The sequence below is a fragment of the Hemibagrus wyckioides genome, linkage group LG01 (assembly GCF_019097595.1).
Source record: "Hemibagrus wyckioides isolate EC202008001 linkage group LG01, SWU_Hwy_1.0, whole genome shotgun sequence".
NCBI classification, from domain to species: domain Eukaryota; kingdom Metazoa; phylum Chordata; class Actinopteri; order Siluriformes; family Bagridae; genus Hemibagrus; species Hemibagrus wyckioides.
In genome coordinates, this window is record NC_080710.1 from 21,809,698 (window position 1) to 21,829,801 (window position 20,104).

Below are 20,104 nucleotides of genomic sequence, written 5' to 3' on the forward strand. Positions count from 1 at the left end.
CTTGTATTTTCTGTTACACTCAATATAAGTAGTTCCTAAGGAAGGACCAAAAGTCTCAAGAAGGAATGCTGATTTAACACCAGGCTTTCTTAAATCCAGGTGATGTTTTTAATATTTTATTAAAAGTATAACTGAAAGCAAACTGATTATGGATTATGGTTGAAGCTATATCTGATCTAAATATATAAATGTTAAGCTCAGATGTGGTTCATATCAAGCCTTTGCTTGTTATAACAGCAAGCATATGTTCGAGTAAACTCACAGCGCTCCATTAGTACTGTTAAAATCGGGTTTATTTTTCATGTCGTTTTTTGTTTGCAGTCCGACCGCCATATTCTTTTCACCTGACAAAGGATTCTGATTTGTGAGAATCACATGACACTTTTTCATTTATGGACAACATGTAGAGATATATTAATACAGCAAATCACATTTAAAGAAAAAAGGCACAAAACACTTCACAGATCCACGGCACTTTAAGAATTTTTGACAACACAATATTTCTCAGACCATAAATATTATATTTTTTCTTATATATATTAGTTCATCGCTGTTAGCCTTTTTTTTTTATCAAAAGGTAGTAAACAATTTTACGAAAATAAAACCCTTAATAACAATTGTTCACAAGACTATTAGCCATACAACTGCAGAAACACCATTTAACAATGATTTTAACTTGTACATTTAATAGGAAGATTATCCATATTTTTATAAAATTCTCAACATGTCTTGTGCCTTTTCACTGTTAAGTAAACCTCATCAGGGATTCAAAAAAGAGGAATGTATGAAACTATGTATTTAGGCTCGGAACATATACAATCCAATGCAGTTTACTTGGTGAATATTAAGAGGACGAAGTGAGATCAGTACTGCGGATGTGTTTTCATCATACATTGTGCTAAAAAGTATTTTTCTTCCTATTTGTTATTAGCAGAAAGATCATAAACATATACGAAGGAAAATTTGTACGTTAATGTCCTGTTTCAAAAAGGTGCTTTTCACTTGACACATCCTAGTAATCCCCATTTATTTTATTCTGAACACAACTAATGGTTTGAGTCACAGTGATCTAAGTGATGTGCTTTCATTATTGCCTTTTATTCAGCAAGAACAAAAATGAGCAGAACCACGCTTAGATATTAAGCCCACCAAAACACATGTACTTCACTTCCAGATATTCATCAATGCCATATTTAGAGCCCTCTCTGCCCAGGCCTGATTGTTTAACCCCACCAAAAGCGGCTTCTGGTGTAGAGAGAAGAGCCTCGTTTACCCCAACCATTCCCACCTCCAACTGCTCAGCCACGCGCCAGATCTGACTCAGGTCCTGAGAGTAAAAATAGCCTGAGGAGAAAGAACTTGCTGGTTGGTAATGGCTTCCACACTCATTAAACACGCAAGAGAATGTATGGTTAAAAATATTTGATGAGGATTTCATTGTTTATATACTTCAAATAAAAGTCAAGATGAAGTTTACTAATTAAGATATTTATTTATTAAATATACTTATTAAGACAAACCTGCTAATCCAACCGACGATGCATTAGAAATGGCAAGAGCCTCCTCTTCTGTGTTGAATCTAAACAAGCACAGCAACATCAAGATGAGCTTGAAAAGGCTTTACTAGTCATTGCTGAAATCCGTGACTATAATCTATGATGCTGTATTTAAGGTCAACCTCATCAATAACATACAGTACTGTGCAAAATCTTAGTTACTGGGCTATTAAAAGGTTAGTTCCTGTTAAAACTCACCAGCCTCTTTTTCTCTCCAAGTTAGTATGACTGAAGAAATGCAGTTTGTCATATTACATGAGAAAATGAAGCCCTTTCATGTTGGAAAACTTATAGATATTCAGTTCTGACTGTTACAAAGCACTAACACTGGACACTCCTTCCAAATCTGCTTATACTGCGCATTATGTATACAATATATAAGAACAATATATAACCTGCGATTTACCTTGCAGATGAGACGACAGAAATTTAATGAATGCCTACTGACTAATCGTAATCACAAGCAATCAACAGCAGTTTGGTTTAAATATTGTAAACAATGTATAATACACTAAAACTCACCTGAGAACTGGTATCAGAGGACCAAAAGTCTCCTCTTGCATACAGAGCATGTCACTTGTGACATTGGACAGCAGTGTAGGCTGCATGAAAGATCCCTCAAGTCTCTTCCCACCTTTCAGTACTACAGCCCCATGGGAAACAGCATCTGTGATCTGATGTGCCACCTGAGAGGAAAAAACACACCCATGATGCTCCCTGCATTCAGCTTTCTGCTCTAAACGTTTGAGGGAATGTAGAGCTGCTTCCGTTTTATTCACTTCTCAAGAGCTTATATACTCACTGAGCACTTTATTGTACATTTACAGCACTTGTTCATGCAATTACTTCATCAGCCAATTATGTGAGAGCAGTGCAGTGCACTGGCTAATGTTCACCTCAACTACCAGATTAGGGAAAAATGCAACCTCTTTTGACCATAGCAGGATTGTTTGTGTCTGATGAGCTGGTTTAAGTGTTTTGGAAAAAGGAGTATTTTCTGATTTTCATGCACAACAGTCTCTAGATATTACAGAGAACGGTGCACAAAAATAAAAACATCAAGTAAGATAATAGTTCTGTGGATGGAAATACTTTCTTGTTGAGAGGTCAGAGAAAAATGGCCCGATTCAAGCCAAAAGAAGCGATACATTAGTTCAAATCAAACAGACTCACAAAGTGGAAAAGGCACAGATTAGGAAATCGCCTGTTCAATCTTTAACTGTTTAAATCTGGTGATCCTATGTTCAGTGTAGTCTTAGATTTCAATTTTAGGCTGACAGACATGGAACCCAAAGTGGTCTTCTGCTGCTCTAACCTCAAGGTTTGATGTTTTTCTGCTCACCACGGTTGTATGAAATGCTTATTTCAATTACTGTATTCTTCCTACTGGCTTACACCATTGTGATCACTTTCCACTGACCTCTCTCATCAACAATGCATTTTTACACACAGAACTCATTCACGCGATGTTTTCTGTTTTTGTGCACTATTCTGTGTAAACTCCAGAGACTGTTGTGTGTGAAATCCCAGGAGATCAGCAGTGTCAACAACCATGCCACAAAAAAAATCTGATCCAAGTGATTTTTTCCTTTCTCCATTCTGTTGTCTGATGTGAACATTAACTAAAGCTCTTAATCTGCAGCTACTGGGTTATATACATTGTTCTGCTGTCATATGATTGTTTAGATAATTGCATGAAATCGTAGCTATATAAGTGATCTTAATAAAGTGTCCGTTCAAAGTAATTAATTGATCTATATTTTAGAGCTTCTTTCAACATGAAAGCTGTATTTGTTCCATGGCCACCACACTGATCCACTGCCAGCTTCCCCTTTAACAAGCATAGGCACAATATAATGTCAATTTCTAACAAACGTGCATATTAATTCTTTATTTGAAGAGATAAACAAATGAGACATGTCTATTGCATCTGTTTAATTAGCAACTATTCATGCTGAAATGTCAGAGTTTAAGGATTAAAAATCTATATTTATATCTGGATATGTTTAGCTGCTTTGTGACTAATCATAAAAAGCTCTACATAAATAAAACTGAAGCAGTGAACTGATTTGAATTGACACAATAATTCACCTGAAAAGAGACTTTTCCCCTCACACCTAAAAACAATGAAAGAACAGATTTGAGACTCATGATGTGGAAAGTACCTTCTCAGCAGCACGGCTGTTGATAAGAGGCCCCTGTGTGGTTGCCGGATCAAACCCATGGCCCATGCGCAGCTCTGCATCCATGGCTTTCCCCAGTTTCTCAATAAACACATCATGGATCCCACTTTGCACCAGGAAGCGGTTGGAGCATATGCAGGTCTATAGCACACATAACAGATCAGCAGTGAGTATTGCTTAGAGGGTTTGAAAGCAGGAAAATTAAAGTAATAGTCAAATTATTATTTTTTTAGTGCCTTACTTGGCCTGAGTTTCTAAACTTGGAGGCCATTGCCCCGGCTACAGCTTTGTCCACATCTGCACTGTCAAAGACGATGAAGGGAGCGTGTCCACCCAGTTCCATTGACACTTTCTTTACGGTTTCTGCAGCATGCTTCAGCAGTATCTGCATTCAATTCAATACACATACATTATTTTAATGTGACTCATTTTATTTCTGTTGAAATCCTTTTTTGGGTCATGTTCGATTTAGGACACTGGGATAATAAACAAGTACAAAAATTAGTCTTTTGTATTGATTATAATTTGCTACTGTGGGTGAGCACTGTCTAGCTTTTTTTTAGTTGTGAAGAGCTTCCAAATGTTAAGGATTAGCAAAGCAAGCTAATCGTCCTAGCTACCAAAAATCTCTGATACTGCCTTCCAAGCATTATTTTTCCTTATAAAAATATGAAAATACAACCATCAGCTTTCCTTTTTTTTTTTTGCAAAACAGCAAAATAATTGCAGGTTGCGACTAAAGCTGTAAGGGCAGAAACAAAGAACTGTCAGGTCACACATGCCCCAGCATTTGTCCAAGAAATCATTCAAGCCAATGCCATATCTAATTTGCATAAAACTGAAGATCCCAACTCAAAAGTGGCTTGCCAGTGTTGATAAAAACATTGGCTCCATGTCATGCATATATGTAGAAAATGAATAGTTACCTGTGGCTTAGTAGCTTGCTAGTGTGAATGTAGAGTTAGGTCTGAATTAACTCATACTAGTTAACTGTGTCAGTTCATATGCAGTACACCTTACTGTAACCACAGCTGTGCAAATGAGTTGGAATACCTTGCCAGTGGCAGTGGAGCCAGTGAATGAGATTTTAGCCACCAGAGGGTCAGTGCAGAGGATTTCGCCAACAGAAGGGGCCTTCTCCCTGGAGCAGGGTACCACATTAAACACTCCAGGAGGGATTCCGGCCTGTGCTGCTAGCTGCACAAATATATCCAGTTTCATTCGTTGACAACCTTGCACAAAAAACTGCTACAGGTTTTAACACATTAAAAAAACAACTACATATAAAGACAGCAGTACTAACCTCAGCAAGTGCTAGAGCAGAAAGGGGCGTGTCTTCAGCTGGCTTCACCACTACAGTACAGCCGACCGCCAAGGCCGCTCCCACCTTTCTGGTGATCATGGCACTGGGGAAGTTCCACTGCGAGTGGAGAAAAAAAAGATGTCAGCTTGCCAGAGCTGTAAACTGATATAGCCAGTAAGTCACAGCTTCCACAGCTAATGCTAAAACTGAAAGATGAGCTACTCACTGGTGTAATTATAGAGGCTACGCCCACTGGCTGTTTAAGCAGAAGTATCTTGCGGTCCTTGGCTGCTGGTGCCACGATGTCCCCGTAGACACGGCGAGCTTCTTCAGAAAACCATTCAAGAAAAGATGCAGAGTATGCAATCTCAACTAGTGATTCCTTCATGGGCTTGCCCTGGAAATGCATGATACAAAAGATCTGTACTTATTTTACCAGCACGCTTCTACGTTTAATAAACATGCATCAATATGTCTGTGATTTTGGAGGAATATCCTGGTGGACTGTAAATGGATCAGGAATATGTTATTTTGAGAGAAATGTAAAACCAGTATTATGTGTTCTCCTCTCAACACAAATTTCTCATTCCCCCTGAAATTAATTCCTGTCTACACCAGCGGTCAAAGGTGAGTGAAGCTGTATAACTTTCAACACAGCCCATAAAGATAAACAACACCTTCAGCAGCATGAGCATTAGAAGCAAGTGTTACAACACATTTGTGAAGGTGATAGAGTTTCTATTAAATATTAATGGTGCGACTGGAGTTTCTACCACTATACAGTATACACAGTCAGGCCCATAAATATTAGAACCTTGACAAATTTATGTCAAGTCTGCTACAGCAGGGGTGCAAAACATACGGCCCCCGGGCCATAACCGGCCTGCCTGATGATTCCATACGGCCCGCGTGCAATGCAGTTGCATATTTGTGCAATTATCCACACACATGCATATATCCACGAGAGGTCCTCTTGTCAGCATCGTGCCTACTGTTGGTTATTTGAATTGTTTTCCTACGTAACGTGAAAATGTGTGCAATGTGAAAAAATGTCTCTTTCCAAGAAACGGAAGGTGGATTCAGAACGCCAATATATTCGGAATATTTCTTCTGGGAAATAAATAAAAACAGTTTGTTTACTTTGTTCCCAGCAAGTGGCTGTCCTTAAAGAATTTAATATTCAACGACATTACAATACAAATCATGCGAAAAAGTACAGCCAGTATACTGGTCAGGCACGTACAGACAAGGTACAAGAATTGTTTGCAGCAGTCTGTTTTCACTCATAGTAGAGAGATTAATGATGCTGCTGTAAAGGCTAGTTATATCATTGCACAAGAAATCGTAACAAAATCAAAACCTTATTGTGATGGGGAATTTGTTATGACATGCATGCTGAAAGCTGCTGAATTGGTGTGCCCTGAAAAGCGTCAGAGTTTCGCAAATATAAGTTTGTCGAGAAAAACGGTAGCAGACGAAGTCGGAGAACTGGCACGAAACCTGGAAAGTCAACTGAAAGAGAGGGTTAAAACTTTTACTTGCTTTTCTATTGCAGTTGATGAGAGCACAGATGTTAATAGTGTCGCTCAGCTTGCCGTTTTTATAAGAGGAGTTGACAAATGTATGAAAATCACAGAAGAATTTGTGGGTCTCATTCCAATGACTGATACGACAACTGCTAATGACATTTTCAATTGCCTGGTCGAGTCTTTGGACCAACTGGGAGTAAACTGGTCTTGTGCCGTTTCCGTGGCGACTGACGGAGCTCCGTCGATGTACGGAAAGAAAGCAGGGGTTGTGAGCAAATTACGGGAAAAGGTGAAATCTTGCGGAGATAAAGAGTTCTGGGGAATTCACTGTATTATTCATCAAGAAGTGTTATGCAGCATGTCCCTAAAAATGGACCATGTCATGAGTTTGGTAACTAAAACTGTGAATTTCATTCGCGCGAGAGGACTGAACCACCGTCAGTTTGATGCCTTGCTTAGTGAGCTGGATATTAGCCACGGTCTCCCCTACCACACGGATGTGCTTTGGTTAAGCAGAGGGGCAGTTCATAAGCGTTTTTATGAATCGCGAAAGGAAATTGGACTGTTCATGAAAGATAAAGGAAAATCGCTGAGTGAGTTGGATGAACCAGAATGGATTAAGGATCTTGCCTTTATGGTAGATATGACTAATCATTTGAACATTCTCAACACTAAACTGCAAGGCCGAGACAAACTTATAATGGAGTATTATGACGATGTTCGCGCATTTCAGCAGAAACTTAACCTATGGGAGACGCAGCTTTCAGAGAACAATCTTGACAATTTGCCCTCTCTGGAAGACACCACCAACGGTGGCAACATTGATTGATTCAAGCTAAAATTATCAGAACTAAAGACTGAATTTCAGCAGCATTTTCAAATCCTGAATGAACTTGAGCCAAAAATCTGACGTACCAGTCGATCTGCAGATGGAGTTGATTGACTTACAGTGCAATTCTGTGCTAAAAGACACATTTGCCCATGTTACATTTTATCAATATCTTGTTCCACAATATCTAGCAGCCCAAACTAACAGAACAGGCTTTCTCTGTTATGAATGTAAATAAATCCAAACTGCGTTCTCGCCTGGCACATGTTAATATAAATGACATTATGAAAGTGTCAATTGCTCAGACACTCACTCCAGACATTGATAAGTTGGTTAAAGCCAACAGATGTCAGGTGTCAAGCAATTCTACACATTAACCCTCAGGTGTATTTGGTTCTGTTCTTGAATGGATTTTGTTCTTAATTACCATCCAACAATGTTTATATTCACGCTGTTGGTTTTTTTTTTTAGTATTTTTTTTGCACTTTTGACATCTATAAGGAGTCTCAAAAGTTGACTTGTTTACTCAGTCAATTTTTTTGACAATGTGAGATTTTCATTGTTTCCCTTTTATACATTGTCTGCTCTTTTTTCAGAGTTATTCTACATGCTGTGTATTATGTACCTAATCCTGCCTATTATGGCTGTTATATTAAAATGTAAAAACATGGTAATTAAAGTGTTAAGTGAAGAGTGTGATTTTTTTGTTCTCGGCCCGCAAAGGTGACATTCTAGCCAGTGTGGCCCTCTACCTCAAACGAGTTCCCCACCCCTGTACTACAGTATAGAGGAGGACATCACCAGATGCTAATGTTCTTTGGGAGCCCTCAGAAATCCATTACAAATCCATTAAAAAAGTCTTGGGTTACTTTCAAAGCTGCAGGGAAGCAGGAGGCTGAAGCATTTGGCTATGATTCATGGGCTTCACTTTGAGAATAATGGTTATATAATAATTAATGGTTTTCTATACTACATAAGATGCTGAGCAAAAAAATGCTGCATGTTATGCACATCAAGAAATATAATTATTATAAGAGTGAATGGTCCATACTTTCTGTTGTGTGTGTCCAAACAGAGCACAACACCATTTACAAGCTTAACATATGATCAGAAACTGATACGGCTATTATAATAAAACAAGTATTATGGAAAACAAATGAGCTTTTTTATGATTTGATTTTGGCACAGAGATTATAGGTGTGGTCAGCACTAATTTCTAATATCACAAAGAGAGTGCTCATGTACTCCAGTGTCACTCACACATTCTGCTGTAATAAGCTTGGCCAGATCCTCCTTGTTCTGATTGACCAAATCAAACCATTTCCGTAGCAGAAGGCTCCTTTCCTGAAAATTACATGAAAAAGAGGTATGAGCGCAAAACATTCATTTAAACAGTGAATAAAACTACAGCTCTGAAAAATGTTAAAATGCATGCAAATGAAGAAAACTGGTCAAACTGATGGTTCAAAAACAGTTACAGGATGTGTACTGGGGGTGGGAATGTCGATTCTTCCGGGGCATCTTATCAATTTATAGGTTTAGGATTATATATATATATATATATATATATTTCTTTTTTCAATCAATATATATTTACTTATTTTGGTGAACTTTTTCTGAACAGAGACGACTAAAAGTGTGTTAGCCTCTGCCTGTCGGCCACCGTAGACTTTGAGTCAATATGTCCACATACACTCGGAACGGTGTGAAGCGCCTCGTCTCTACCTTTAAATGTTCAGTATTTATAATAATCCATAGCAGTGTACGCTTTAGAACAGTTAATATACAGACTTGTTTCACTCTATACCAGAGGGAACACTAATGGCTGTATGAAGAAGACGGTCATTAACATTAGACGTTTAGCTTGTTGCTAACGCTAGTCGCTGTGCTGCAATTTCAGTCCAAAATGTTTAAAGTTCGTTATATTATAACAGTACTAACATCCACTCAGGGCTGCAACAGTAAAAATGTGGATAAATACGCTTTTTATGAGCTCCGAAATAACGTTATTACAACTTAAAAATGAACAACAAGGCATCAGGAACGCTGCATATACTTTTATAAAGATATACAGCTTTTGCACACATAACCTCCAGTACACGGTATCAGCGCTTAGAGTAATGAAGTTCACCTCACTCAGGTGTTAATGCCGGACCACTGAAAGTAATGTCTTAAACTGTACAGAGCAAAAAGATAAAAAATATATATATATATATAATACGAATATTCGACCATTTATTTACCTTTGCAGTCTGAGTTTTCCATGAGTGAAAAGCTTTATACGCGGCTCTAACCGCTTCCTGAGCTTGCTGAGGTCCACAGTCCGAGACCTGGGCCAGTTCTTGTCCAGTGGCTGGATCCAGCACGGGGAACGAGGACGAGGCCGAAACCCAGCCGCCATTGATGAAGCCCTGAGTCCGCAGCAGCTCGGCGGGAATATTCAGGCTGTACTGGCGGCTCAGCATGCTTAGAAAACCAGGAAAAATCTGTCGCACAAAATGTCGGCTGTTTGCAAGACAGAGGCTCCCCATTGCACGAATCGGCGTATATGATGAAGAAACCCGTGAGCGTCAACGGAGCCGCCTGTCAAGTGTACCGCGTTATCACTCCAGGCTTCCTCAAGATATCACAAGTTACGCACCAGCTAATTTGCATATTTAACAGAAACCATGTCTGCTCTTTTACCCGAGTGAAATACGATAAAATTTAACAGGATATGAAATCTCTGAAACGCGAGTGTCCAGTGCTATTAGCAAAGGCCTTGTGTGGGTGCAGGCTGTACTGACATCCAAGAGCAGCTGATTAAAGCCGTGAAATCAGTTACGGCTACTGCTGGACTGGAATGTAAAGACTGCACCCATACACTTTGCGGTTAGAAATGGACACCCCTGTGTTTCAAAGTATCCACATAAGTGAATAAAGTACACTATATTGCCAAAAGTTTTGGGACACCCCTCCAAATCATTGAACTCAAGTGTTGGGCTTGGCCCCTTAGTTCCAGTAAACTCCGAGGAACTCTTAATGCTTCAGCATACCAAGACATTTTGGACAATTTCATGCTCCCAACTTTGTGGGAACAGTTTGGGGATGACCCCTTCCTGTTCCAACATGACTTGGCATCAGTGCACAAAGCGTCATTTATGAGCGAGTTTGGTGTAGAGGAACTTTGACTAGAGCAGACTATGTGCCAGGCCAAAAGTGAGACATCTGCCATTACATGCACATGAATGTAATATGGAGTTGGCCCGCTCTTTGCAGCTGTAACAGCTTCAAATCATCTGGGAAGGCTTTCCACAAGGTTTAGGAGTGTGTTCATGGGAATTTTTGACTATTCATCAGCATTTTTACCACAAGAGAACTTCCAGAAAGACATATACACCCACTGCTATGCCACTATACAGACAATTCTCTTTAAACCAATTTCTCTAATAAATACAATAAAGGTAAAAAAAAAAAAAAAAAGAAAAGAAAAGAAAAGAGGGAGGACTCGATTTAATAAAAAAACTTTTTATTTCCTTGATTCAGTTATGACAATTCTTTACACATACCCAGTAAAGAAGTGCATACCTAAATTAAGCCAGAAAAAAAAAAAAAAACAATGTAATTTTGAATTACACATGGCAGCAAATTCCAGCCAAAGTTAATTTGTTTACTACTGAAAATGTGTCCTGTTAAATATAAAAACCAGCTTATTTTAAAAAACGAATGGGAAAGGATATTCACACACTAGCACTCCATCTGTGATGTTAGTTGAGCAGTTATTTGCCTGTTCATACCAGAAAGTCAGACAAGTATTGTAAACAATCTGCAGAGGAAAATACTTAATCATTGATCTATATTCAAAACACACCAAGAAAATAAAAGTCACATATATAAACCAAACAAACATATGCAAGTATGCTCTCTCTCATACACAGAAAGAAAACAGAAGGGTCTGGGAAGTCAAATTTACACTTTACCTTAATTTGATCAGGTAGGCCAATCACATTCTGAAATCATTGCCTTAAACCATGATAATATCAAACAGATGACCAATTTGATCCACAAATCACTTGTGGGTTGTTTTTTTAACCCCTTCAAATGTGATATTTAGACATCTGTCAGCTTATTTTAGTAAATTACTATTAATAAAATGTCACATAACTCTATAAGCTAGGATTTAAAGAGTGTAATGATTTCAGCTTGCTTGACTCTAAATTAATGGTCAGAAGCTTCTAATACTCTAGTGAAGAAATAAAACTTTGCACACCATATTGGCTGATCAACTATATTTGTAATCAGGTGGAAGTTGTGTAAATTTGATTTCTCTCCCTGCGCCATTTCTATAATAAGAAAAGCAATAAATAACAAAGAGGTAAACTACAAAAAGAAAACACAAAAAAAGCAGACCACACTAAACAAACGGGGAAAACAAAATACCTGTACATTGATCAAACACAAAATTAGCACTCAACCATTTTTAGATCAAAGTAAGATGTTTCTCTAATAGTAAAAAATACATGTACATCAAAATTTAGGGCAAAATGTTGGGGTTTTCTGGGGGTGGGGTATTTATATAGTACATTTGAAACCTTATGTACTATATAATGTACAGGTACTATACAAAATCCATGTATTCTCAAATATAAAGCTATACAAAAAGGATGCACAAAACATTTCATAATTCTGCAAAAAATATGATAAGACAAAATAATGAACAATTGTATTTATGAAAATAGGATGACTATACACACTCTTCTGTAACTCTGCACACTGTTCTTCACACAAAAAAAAAGAAAAAAGAATGGCTTCCTCCTGTTAGGATATTAACTGGGGGGGGAAAGAAAGTAAACATTTGACTATGTTCAAATAATCAGAAATATTGCATCAATAGAATAAGATAAATCCCATGTTAGAAACTGCTCTTAGCCCCAAAATGAACACAAAAGGACTTATAACTAACAGCACCAGAATGCCAAGCTGTAAAAATGTTACTTTCATTTACTTACACTCTTCACCGTCTCCTTGATATAGTCTTTCCTGGGTGTCAGGTCAAAGTCTGGATAAAGGTCATACACCTAAAAGAAAGTTATATATACACAAAGTTACATATAAACCTGTAACAAGGTGTGCTATTAGCCAACTCCATTTTTATTTTTCAGTCAACGTTTAAAATAATCACTCTGAATGATTTGCACATTAATCCTCATAGATAACACATGCTCTTAAAACCCATCAAAACATTTTTTTTTCTTATGCTGCCCAAAATTACACCATAGCAGTACAAGTGGGATTTGGCCCTTTGTTCATCTCTACATAAAGAGAGACATGTCGAAACTCTTCAGTCAGTCTAGCTTTCTCGCCTCCTCATTTGTACACTCTGCTCATCAGCTTCCAAAGCTTCAACTTTTTCTGTGCTAACTCGGTGGTGAAAACCATTGCCATTGACAGAAATGCCTAAATCCAGTATTTTCTATTTAAATCATTACACCTGCCCATTTTTCCTGCTTCTAACATCAACTTTGAGGACAAAATGTTCACTTGCTGCCTAATATATCCCACCCACTAACAGGTGTCATGATGAGGGGATAATCAGTGTTATTCACTTCAACTCTCAGTGCTCATAATGTTATGTATCGGTGATTGGTGTAAATGCCCACTAACCCTATATTAATATGTTAATATTATACATTACTTGATATATCATGTATAATTCAACAACAATTCTTCTTTTCTTGTTTGGAAATAGAGGACAGATCAGTAATTCAAAAGGAATCTAAAACTACACAATGTGCATGAAAGTGCACAACGTGAACAACCACAGAGTCTGGACTATGCATCAACACTCGTGATCAACATGATCACAAACATAAAAGCACCTACTTGTGAAATGCAATGAATTGTTCCTGGATCTGTAAAGTCTGCTGTATACAACCTCAACATGGCACCAATGCTTACTTAATAAACGCATCATAGCCAAGACAATGCAGCATAGCACTCGTCCTCCTGAATATTGCTAAACTAGCTAAGTATTTGCCTTAACTCAGCAAAAAAGGGTTGTCTAGCGGCATTGCACTCTAAAACATTAATCACTAACCACATCACATATTTCAGTATTAACATATTTAATATGTTTCAGGGTGGAGCTTTAAAATCTCACCTGTTGGCAAATCTGCTTCATCGTCACTTCCTCTAGGTTTGCATCTTTCAGTAGGTCTTTAACAGCTGATTTTAACTGTTCATCACTTGGTGGCTTTTTAATCATCTTGATCAGAGGTTCATCATCATCATCATCATCATCTGAGCTTTCAATCTTCACTGAAAGAAGTAGAAACATGACAAAGTCAATCCTATAATTCTCACGCTTTTAAAAAGTGTGTTCCAAATGACCACAAATGATTCTACCAACCACCCTAAAATGCATATTTTTTGCATTACAGTATCAACACTGGGCATCAAGGGAAAAAAAAAAATTCACTATAGCTTTCAGAGGCTACAGACACTACAACTTGTGCAGGGGTGACTCAATGGTTAAGCTCTGCGGTCAAGGACAAAACATTATGAGCACTGAGAGGTGAAGTGAATAACACTGATTATCTCCTCATCATGGCACCTGTTAGTAGGTGGGATATATTACACAGCAAGTGAACATTTTCTCCTTAAATTTAATGTGTTTGAAGCAGGAAAACTGGGCAAGCGTAAGAATTTGATTGAGTTTGTAGTCAGGATTTGAAATTGTGATGGCTAGACCACTGGATCAGTGCATCTCCAAAACTGCAGCTCGTGTGGGGTGTTCCCGGTCTGCAGTGGTCAGTATCTATCAAAAGTGGTCCAAGGTAGGAACAGTGGTAAACTGCCGACAAGGTCATGGGTGGCCAAGGCTCAATTGATGGACATGGGGAGCAAAGGCTAGCCTGTGTGGTCCGAGCCAACAGATGAGCTACTGTTGCTGTATTGGCAACACAATATTAGGCATAATGTTATGCCTGGTCTGTGTAAATTCAGTGGGGTTGTGGTCAGGGCTCTGTGGAGGCCACTTGTGTTCTTCCACTCCAAACTTGCCTAAACCATATCCTTATGGAGCTCACTTTGATGCTGGAACATGTTTAGACCCCTTAGTTCCAGTCAAGGGAAAACAATGCCACAGCATAAAAAAACATTAATTGTGCGCTTTTAACTTTGTAGTAACAGTTCAGGGAAGGAACACGCGCAGGTATGGTGGTTAGATGTACACAAACCTTCAGGGCTAGCCATAGAGTGTATTTGTTTGTTACATTAAAGTCTGTTGTCACAGAGGCTGTTGTTTTTGCCCCAGGTTTGGATGGAGACTAATGTAATTCACTGACGTGGAATTCACATATTCTAAAACAGTATTTATTAAAAAAATTAAATAGTGAGCCTTAAAACAATACATCATAAAAGCAAAAAGATGTCCTATAGAATTACATCTGCCAAAATCTACATTTTAAAACCCTGAGAAACTTACATTTGGTCTTGCTTGCAGCATTTTTCTTCCTGTTGCTACTGCTGTCTGCTTTCTTTGTTTTAGGAGCGGGTTTGGCCTTCACTTTCTTCTGGGGAGCTGGTTTCTTTTTAACCTTAGAATGCCAAATAAAGTCATCCATGAATATGTAGCCTGAGCAAAACTAATTCATATACACTGCAAATTAATTTATCACAGCTAACCTTTTTTGGAGGTGTGTCTTCAGCAGATTCATCATCATCATCATCATCATCATCATCATCTTCTTCATCTTCATCTTCATCTGACACAGCCTGGTCAGAATCATCAGCCTTCTTCGTGGTGAGTTTCTTTTTACTACTGGTTTGCTTGGACTTTGGTGACTGGGTCAAATAAAAAGGCAAAAAATACATAATTAATACTGACAAGAGGATAACAAAATTAAACATATGCACAATGTACAGGTCTGATTTATTAATCATCCGTCATGTTTATATGTATTCTGGGAATGTAAGATTTGATATAAGCAAGGAGCAGCATGGCAAAATTCTGGAAAGAGCAATTTATACTCCCTTTATGCTTCCTGTTTTACAACCTTAAATTTATTTGTTACCGTTCATGATCATCCTCAGTCTTCTTGAATGATTTTAAACTTGATTTTAATGCTTTCAAGCCGAGAAACATGTAAAATATTTACCCACCTCATCATCCTTATCATCTTCTGGTCCTTCATCTGAATCAATGTCCTCCTCTTCTTCAGACATGCTTTCATCACCTTCATGTTTTTGACTGTCTGACTTTTCACCATCCTTGTTTTTAATTTTATCTTCATCTTCTTCATCAGCGTCGTCGCTGCTGGAATCAGTAACGATTGCTTTAGACTTTCCACTTTCTAATTGCTGCTGCTTGCTCTTAGATGAAGTTTTCTTCTCTCTTTTGGCATCTTTTGTAGTTTTCTTCTTTTTTTTCTTTTTCAGGATTACTGGCTAAACAGAGAAAACCAGAAAAACTCAAGTCAGGTTTGTTCACACTACTTATTTAAAATATTCTTATTCGTATTTGAACATTCACCATTATATATATATATATATATATATATACACACACACACACACACACCTACATTAATCTAAAATATTCAGCATGCAGGTCTTACCTTGCCTGAATTTGTGGGGTTTATGAGAAACTGCATAATCCTATCAACCAGAACACTCTGAGTGCCACTTCTCTCAAGATCAAGAATTTGGCAAATAGTCCTGAGTTGTATTTTAGGAAGTCTGCAAACAGACAAATAATGGGCTTCAGATCTTGTTAAAAACCTGTTCACCTGTTATTAACACAATACATATATTCATATGTTAATAAAGAACAAAGATCTGATTCAATACTTTAACACTTTTTCCTTCTTTTTGTTGTAAGGGTCACTGTCGAGCTCAAATGGAAATCCATTGAACAATCGAAGGTGTTTCCTTAGTGAAGATACCTGTTAAAAGATTTTGAAAGAACTTTCAGTATTGTTTTTTTAAAAACTAGGAAATTACTTATGTAAGTGATACAGATATAATAATTCAGTGTAAAAAGCTTACTGCTCCTGGACGATCGTATATAATCTTGTGAAGAGGTTTTAGCTGTGGGGCTTTGAGCTTTCCGATGGCGTGATTCACACGAGCAATGTCTCCCAATTTGTCCCCGTGGCCAATACTCTCAATTTTTAGCTTTTCTTTTGGTTTACCCATCTGCATATTAAGTCTCTGGACTGTCTTCTTCTCTCGTTTTCCTTCAATGATTTCCCCTGAAACTACAAAGAGGAAAGTGAAAAAGTGTTTAGAGGCAACAGGTAAGTTTTAGAAACTGCAAGACCAGACTATTCAACTGGTGACTCACAGGCCAAACACTGCCCTTCGGATCAGTTCTGCTTACTATTGTTTTTGTTGCCTTTTGACTGCTCCCTGTTTAGGATCGCCAAAGGAGATCATTCGATCAGCATATTTTGATTTGGCACAGGTTTTTGCCGGATGCCCTTCCGGACAACCCTCCAATAAAGTCTTCCAATAAAATATCTAGCCTGAGCTTTTTCATATTCCATCATAAACAATGAATCCAGTCTACCTGTCTCTATCTATCTATCAGAACCAACAAAGAAAACATTCAATTAACTATCAATTCACTGAAACAGCAGGGGGGAAGCCAGTGTGTTGAACAAGAGAATTTAATGGAAATACTGTGAGGTAGTTTAAGAAATCAAAATAGGCAAAAAATAAAAAAATAATTTTTTAAATTCACCATGAATATGATACAGATATTTATTTAAAAGTTAGTCTTATTTTTGTGATGACAAAGATGCAAATGAACATAAAATAAAATGATAAATAAATAAATAAAATACTTGAAGACCTACACATCTGATTTGATTTGAGTTTTTGCAACAGTGCAAAGTAACCATTCTTAACATGTACATGTTAGTGGGTTGTGTCACTGATTCTTAACAAAAAGAATAATAGCACATACACTATATTGTCAAAAGTTTTGGGACACCCCTGCAAATCATTGAATTAAGGTGGTGTTTTTGTTGTTTTTTTTTTTTGTTTGTTTGTTTGTTTTTTTCAAGGGTTGGTCTTAGCCCCTTAGTTCCAGTGAAAGGAACTCTTAATGCTTCAGCATACCAAGACATTTTGGACAATTCCATGCTCCCAACTTTGTGGAAACAGTTTGGGGATGACCCCTGGAACTAAGGGGCAAAGCTCAACCCCTGAATTCAGTGATCTGGAGGGGTGTCCCAAAACCTTTGGCAATATAGTGTAGAAAGAAACGAAGTTAAATAGCTCTGCTGCTGCCGAATGTTATTTCTTAAAGAGGAGAAAACCTTGTGGATGTACATACATATCCTGCTCTTGGGTTTGTGTGAGCCTGACTCATCTTGCTCCTCTTTAGTGGATGTGTCATGGATGGATTCATTTGTAGCATCTGACTTCATCTCAGCCTCCATGGTGTCAGTCATCTCAGTCCTGTTTCAAGACACAGAGTGAAATGAAAACCGCTTTATTTGGGCACTGATCTGGTCCACACCTAAAGCTAAACATCAGGATGATTTATTAATCAAGTCCGGGAGACGGCTACTTTAAACAACACGGTCTTGTCATGTGTGTGAGGAATTAATCTGACCGACTTGGTGGTCCATCAGCACACAGCACAGTGCACGGAGCTCAGTTCTCTTAAACGCAGGAAATTAGTTTTTGGTGTTTGTAATAAAACCTAATGCATATAACAAACATTATAAACTATAAACGCGTGTTAAATTGAACACACTCGCTTTGAAAACTCGCAATACTAAGTACGCTTAATATCGCTATAAGGCTGTAGCTAGCGTTAGCCATCTGTCTCCGCGTTCAAAAAAATTTGGCGCGAGTACCTAGCGGGGCCACCAGCTCTCTCTGCTGCTTACATAATAACGAGAACAAACAGCTTTTAGTCTGGTTATTACCACAGGAGCTGATATGCACAGGGTAGTGTTAAATTACTTGTAAACTTTTACCTTTATTACACCATGATTCTGACACTGTGCTCAGGCATTTAATCACAACTACAGACGTTTAGCATAGCTCACTATGCTAGGTGGCTAACAAACTGTCCCGCCCACAAACCTAACCAAAACAAATGATATAGTATACTTCACATACTAGAAATATATCACCAAAAAAAACCCCGCAAACAACTGAACTATTAAAATTATAATGTTTAAATAACACGTTCTGTAGAATTTAATGCATGTTGATAAACAAAAAAAAAAAAACACTTACAGACTAGGACTGGACATTCTGCGGGGGGAAAAACCACTCAAACTGAACTGAGGAGATCTGCAACATGGCGTTTGAAAAGTGTGGGCGTGTGATCACGTGACCTGCTCACCCCCGGGACTGGGGACAAACATGAAGGCGGCGTTCCAAATATCTCCTCGCTCCCTTTACGAGCGCGCTAGGTAGGGAACAAAGATGGCTTCTAATACCGTCTGTAGTCCCCTAGTTGTAGAAAATGAACTGGGATTTGGTCCATGTCAAACCCTTCGAAGAGGAATGGATGTAGGTTAGCTGAATGAACGTCACAGAGAAACTCCTAGTGAAAATGGGGGGAAAAAATTAATAAAAAGATATACAGAATAAAAATAGATTATTGGTGCAGCTCTCGGTATATTTAAATAACTACAGGTACAAATAAAGAGGGGAAATTCTGTAGAAATATTAAGAAATCATTAACATTTAGGCCACAGATCAACTGTGTAGCTGAAGAAAACTTTCCAGGATGTTTGTCATTTTTTAGGTCAAAAAAAAAAGTCGTTGTTAATGCCTGATTTTACACCCTGATCAAATCATAATGATGAGGGTAAAGTTGCTAGGTTGCTTGGTTACAGCAACTGATGTGATAACCTGACAGTCCATGCAAAAATTCCCATGCAAACTCTAGTTAAACCACCGTGGGTTCTGGGGGTCAAGCTTTGTGTACATTAGTGCAGTGTTTTTTCAACCTTTTCTGAAGCATGGCACATTTTTTTTACATTAAAAGAAAAATCCCACGGCACACCACCAACATCTTCGTTGTGTGTGTTTTCATTAAATTTGCCTGTTTCTCAGTATGCAGGTGTACAAAATAGTCTGCGTTCTTAAGCTTGCTCGAGACCATCGCACACTGTTGAATAGCTTTCCCCCAAGCATAATGAAGTTGTTGTAGTCAGATCCCAAGTAAAAGTAAATCCAAACAAAAAATAACTTTCACTGTAGTGCCTTGAGCTTACCATTATTTGCTTTCTTTTGACCAACACTCATACTAGGGCTTCATCATTTCGTCCAGGGCCTGGTCTGGAGCTTGCACTTTTACTTTTCAAATGAAATGTCACCTTTTGAACACACATTAAGTCTATTGTCGTGAATTAATTGTTGTGGAGGAGTACTTCCATTACTCTGCTAGTCACTATATCGCAGACACAGGCGCTCAACAATTGCAAATTATTCCCAGTAACCAAATCATCATTTTTTGGACCAATTAATTGTAAATGGATAATTTCACACGGCACAACTGACAATCTCTCAGCACAATGGTTGGAAATCACTGCATTAGTGGAACATGGAAGCAGACTCAAAGGATTTTATTCAACTCTTTACAAAATCCTATTCTCATTCTTTACAACTGTGGTGAGCAGAAAAGAATCAAAGAAAGCACAACATATTAAACCTTGAGGTGGATGATCCACAATCCAATCCACAGCAGATGA

At 38.0% G+C, this 20,104-nt stretch overlaps 2 protein-coding genes across 2 annotated transcripts; both read right to left on the reverse strand.

Moving 5' to 3' along the window:
• Positions 1 to 275: 275 nt before the first annotated feature.
• aldh5a1 (aldehyde dehydrogenase 5 family, member A1 (succinate-semialdehyde dehydrogenase)) lies at positions 276 to 10,214 on the reverse strand. Its single transcript, XM_058396495.1, has 10 exons — positions 9,644 to 10,214; positions 8,661 to 8,744; positions 5,269 to 5,439; positions 5,043 to 5,159; positions 4,793 to 4,936; positions 3,981 to 4,124; positions 3,722 to 3,880; positions 2,079 to 2,242; positions 1,521 to 1,579; positions 276 to 1,344 (listed from the first exon to the last, which is right to left on the reverse strand). The coding sequence occupies exons 1-10, from the start codon at positions 9,929 to 9,931 to the stop codon at positions 1,133 to 1,135; spliced, it is 1,542 nt and encodes a 513-aa protein (XP_058252478.1). The 5' UTR covers positions 9,932 to 10,214; the 3' UTR covers positions 276 to 1,132.
• Positions 10,215 to 10,891: 677 nt separating this feature from the next.
• Positions 10,892 to 18,745, reverse strand: dek (DEK proto-oncogene). The gene is made up of 11 exons (XM_058401750.1): positions 18,639 to 18,745; positions 17,722 to 17,846; positions 16,428 to 16,639; positions 16,230 to 16,324; positions 15,998 to 16,118; positions 15,543 to 15,827; positions 15,066 to 15,224; positions 14,866 to 14,977; positions 13,540 to 13,697; positions 12,389 to 12,457; positions 10,892 to 12,209 (listed from the first exon to the last, which is right to left on the reverse strand). The coding sequence occupies exons 1-11, from the start codon at positions 18,653 to 18,655 to the stop codon at positions 12,198 to 12,200; spliced, it is 1,365 nt and encodes a 454-aa protein (XP_058257733.1). The 5' UTR covers positions 18,656 to 18,745; the 3' UTR covers positions 10,892 to 12,197.
• Positions 18,746 to 20,104: the final 1,359 nt, after the last annotated feature.

What these genes read in the sequence shown, in the direction of transcription:
- aldh5a1 (XM_058396495.1), bottom strand. Translation starts at nt 9,931, where the DNA reads ATGGGGAGCCTCTGTCTTGCAAACAGCCGACATTTTGTGCGACAGATT. An exon ending in GGAAAACTCAGACTGCAAAG is followed by an intron (nt 8,745 to 9,643) that starts GTAAATAAATGG and finishes TGTAATTTTCAG; the next exon opens with GAAAGGAGCCTTCTGCTACG. An exon ending in GCTCCACTGCCACTGGCAAG is followed by an intron (nt 4,125 to 4,792) that starts GTATTCCAACTC and finishes AATTGAATGCAG; the next exon opens with ATACTGCTGAAGCATGCTGC.
- dek (XM_058401750.1), bottom strand. An exon ending in TATACGATCGTCCAGGAGCA is followed by an intron (nt 16,325 to 16,427) that starts GTAAGCTTTTTA and finishes ATCTTTTAACAG; the next exon opens with GTATCTTCACTAAGGAAACA. An exon ending in ACCCCACAAATTCAGGCAAG is followed by an intron (nt 15,828 to 15,997) that starts GTAAGACCTGCA and finishes TTCTCTGTTTAG; the next exon opens with CCAGTAATCCTGAAAAAGAA.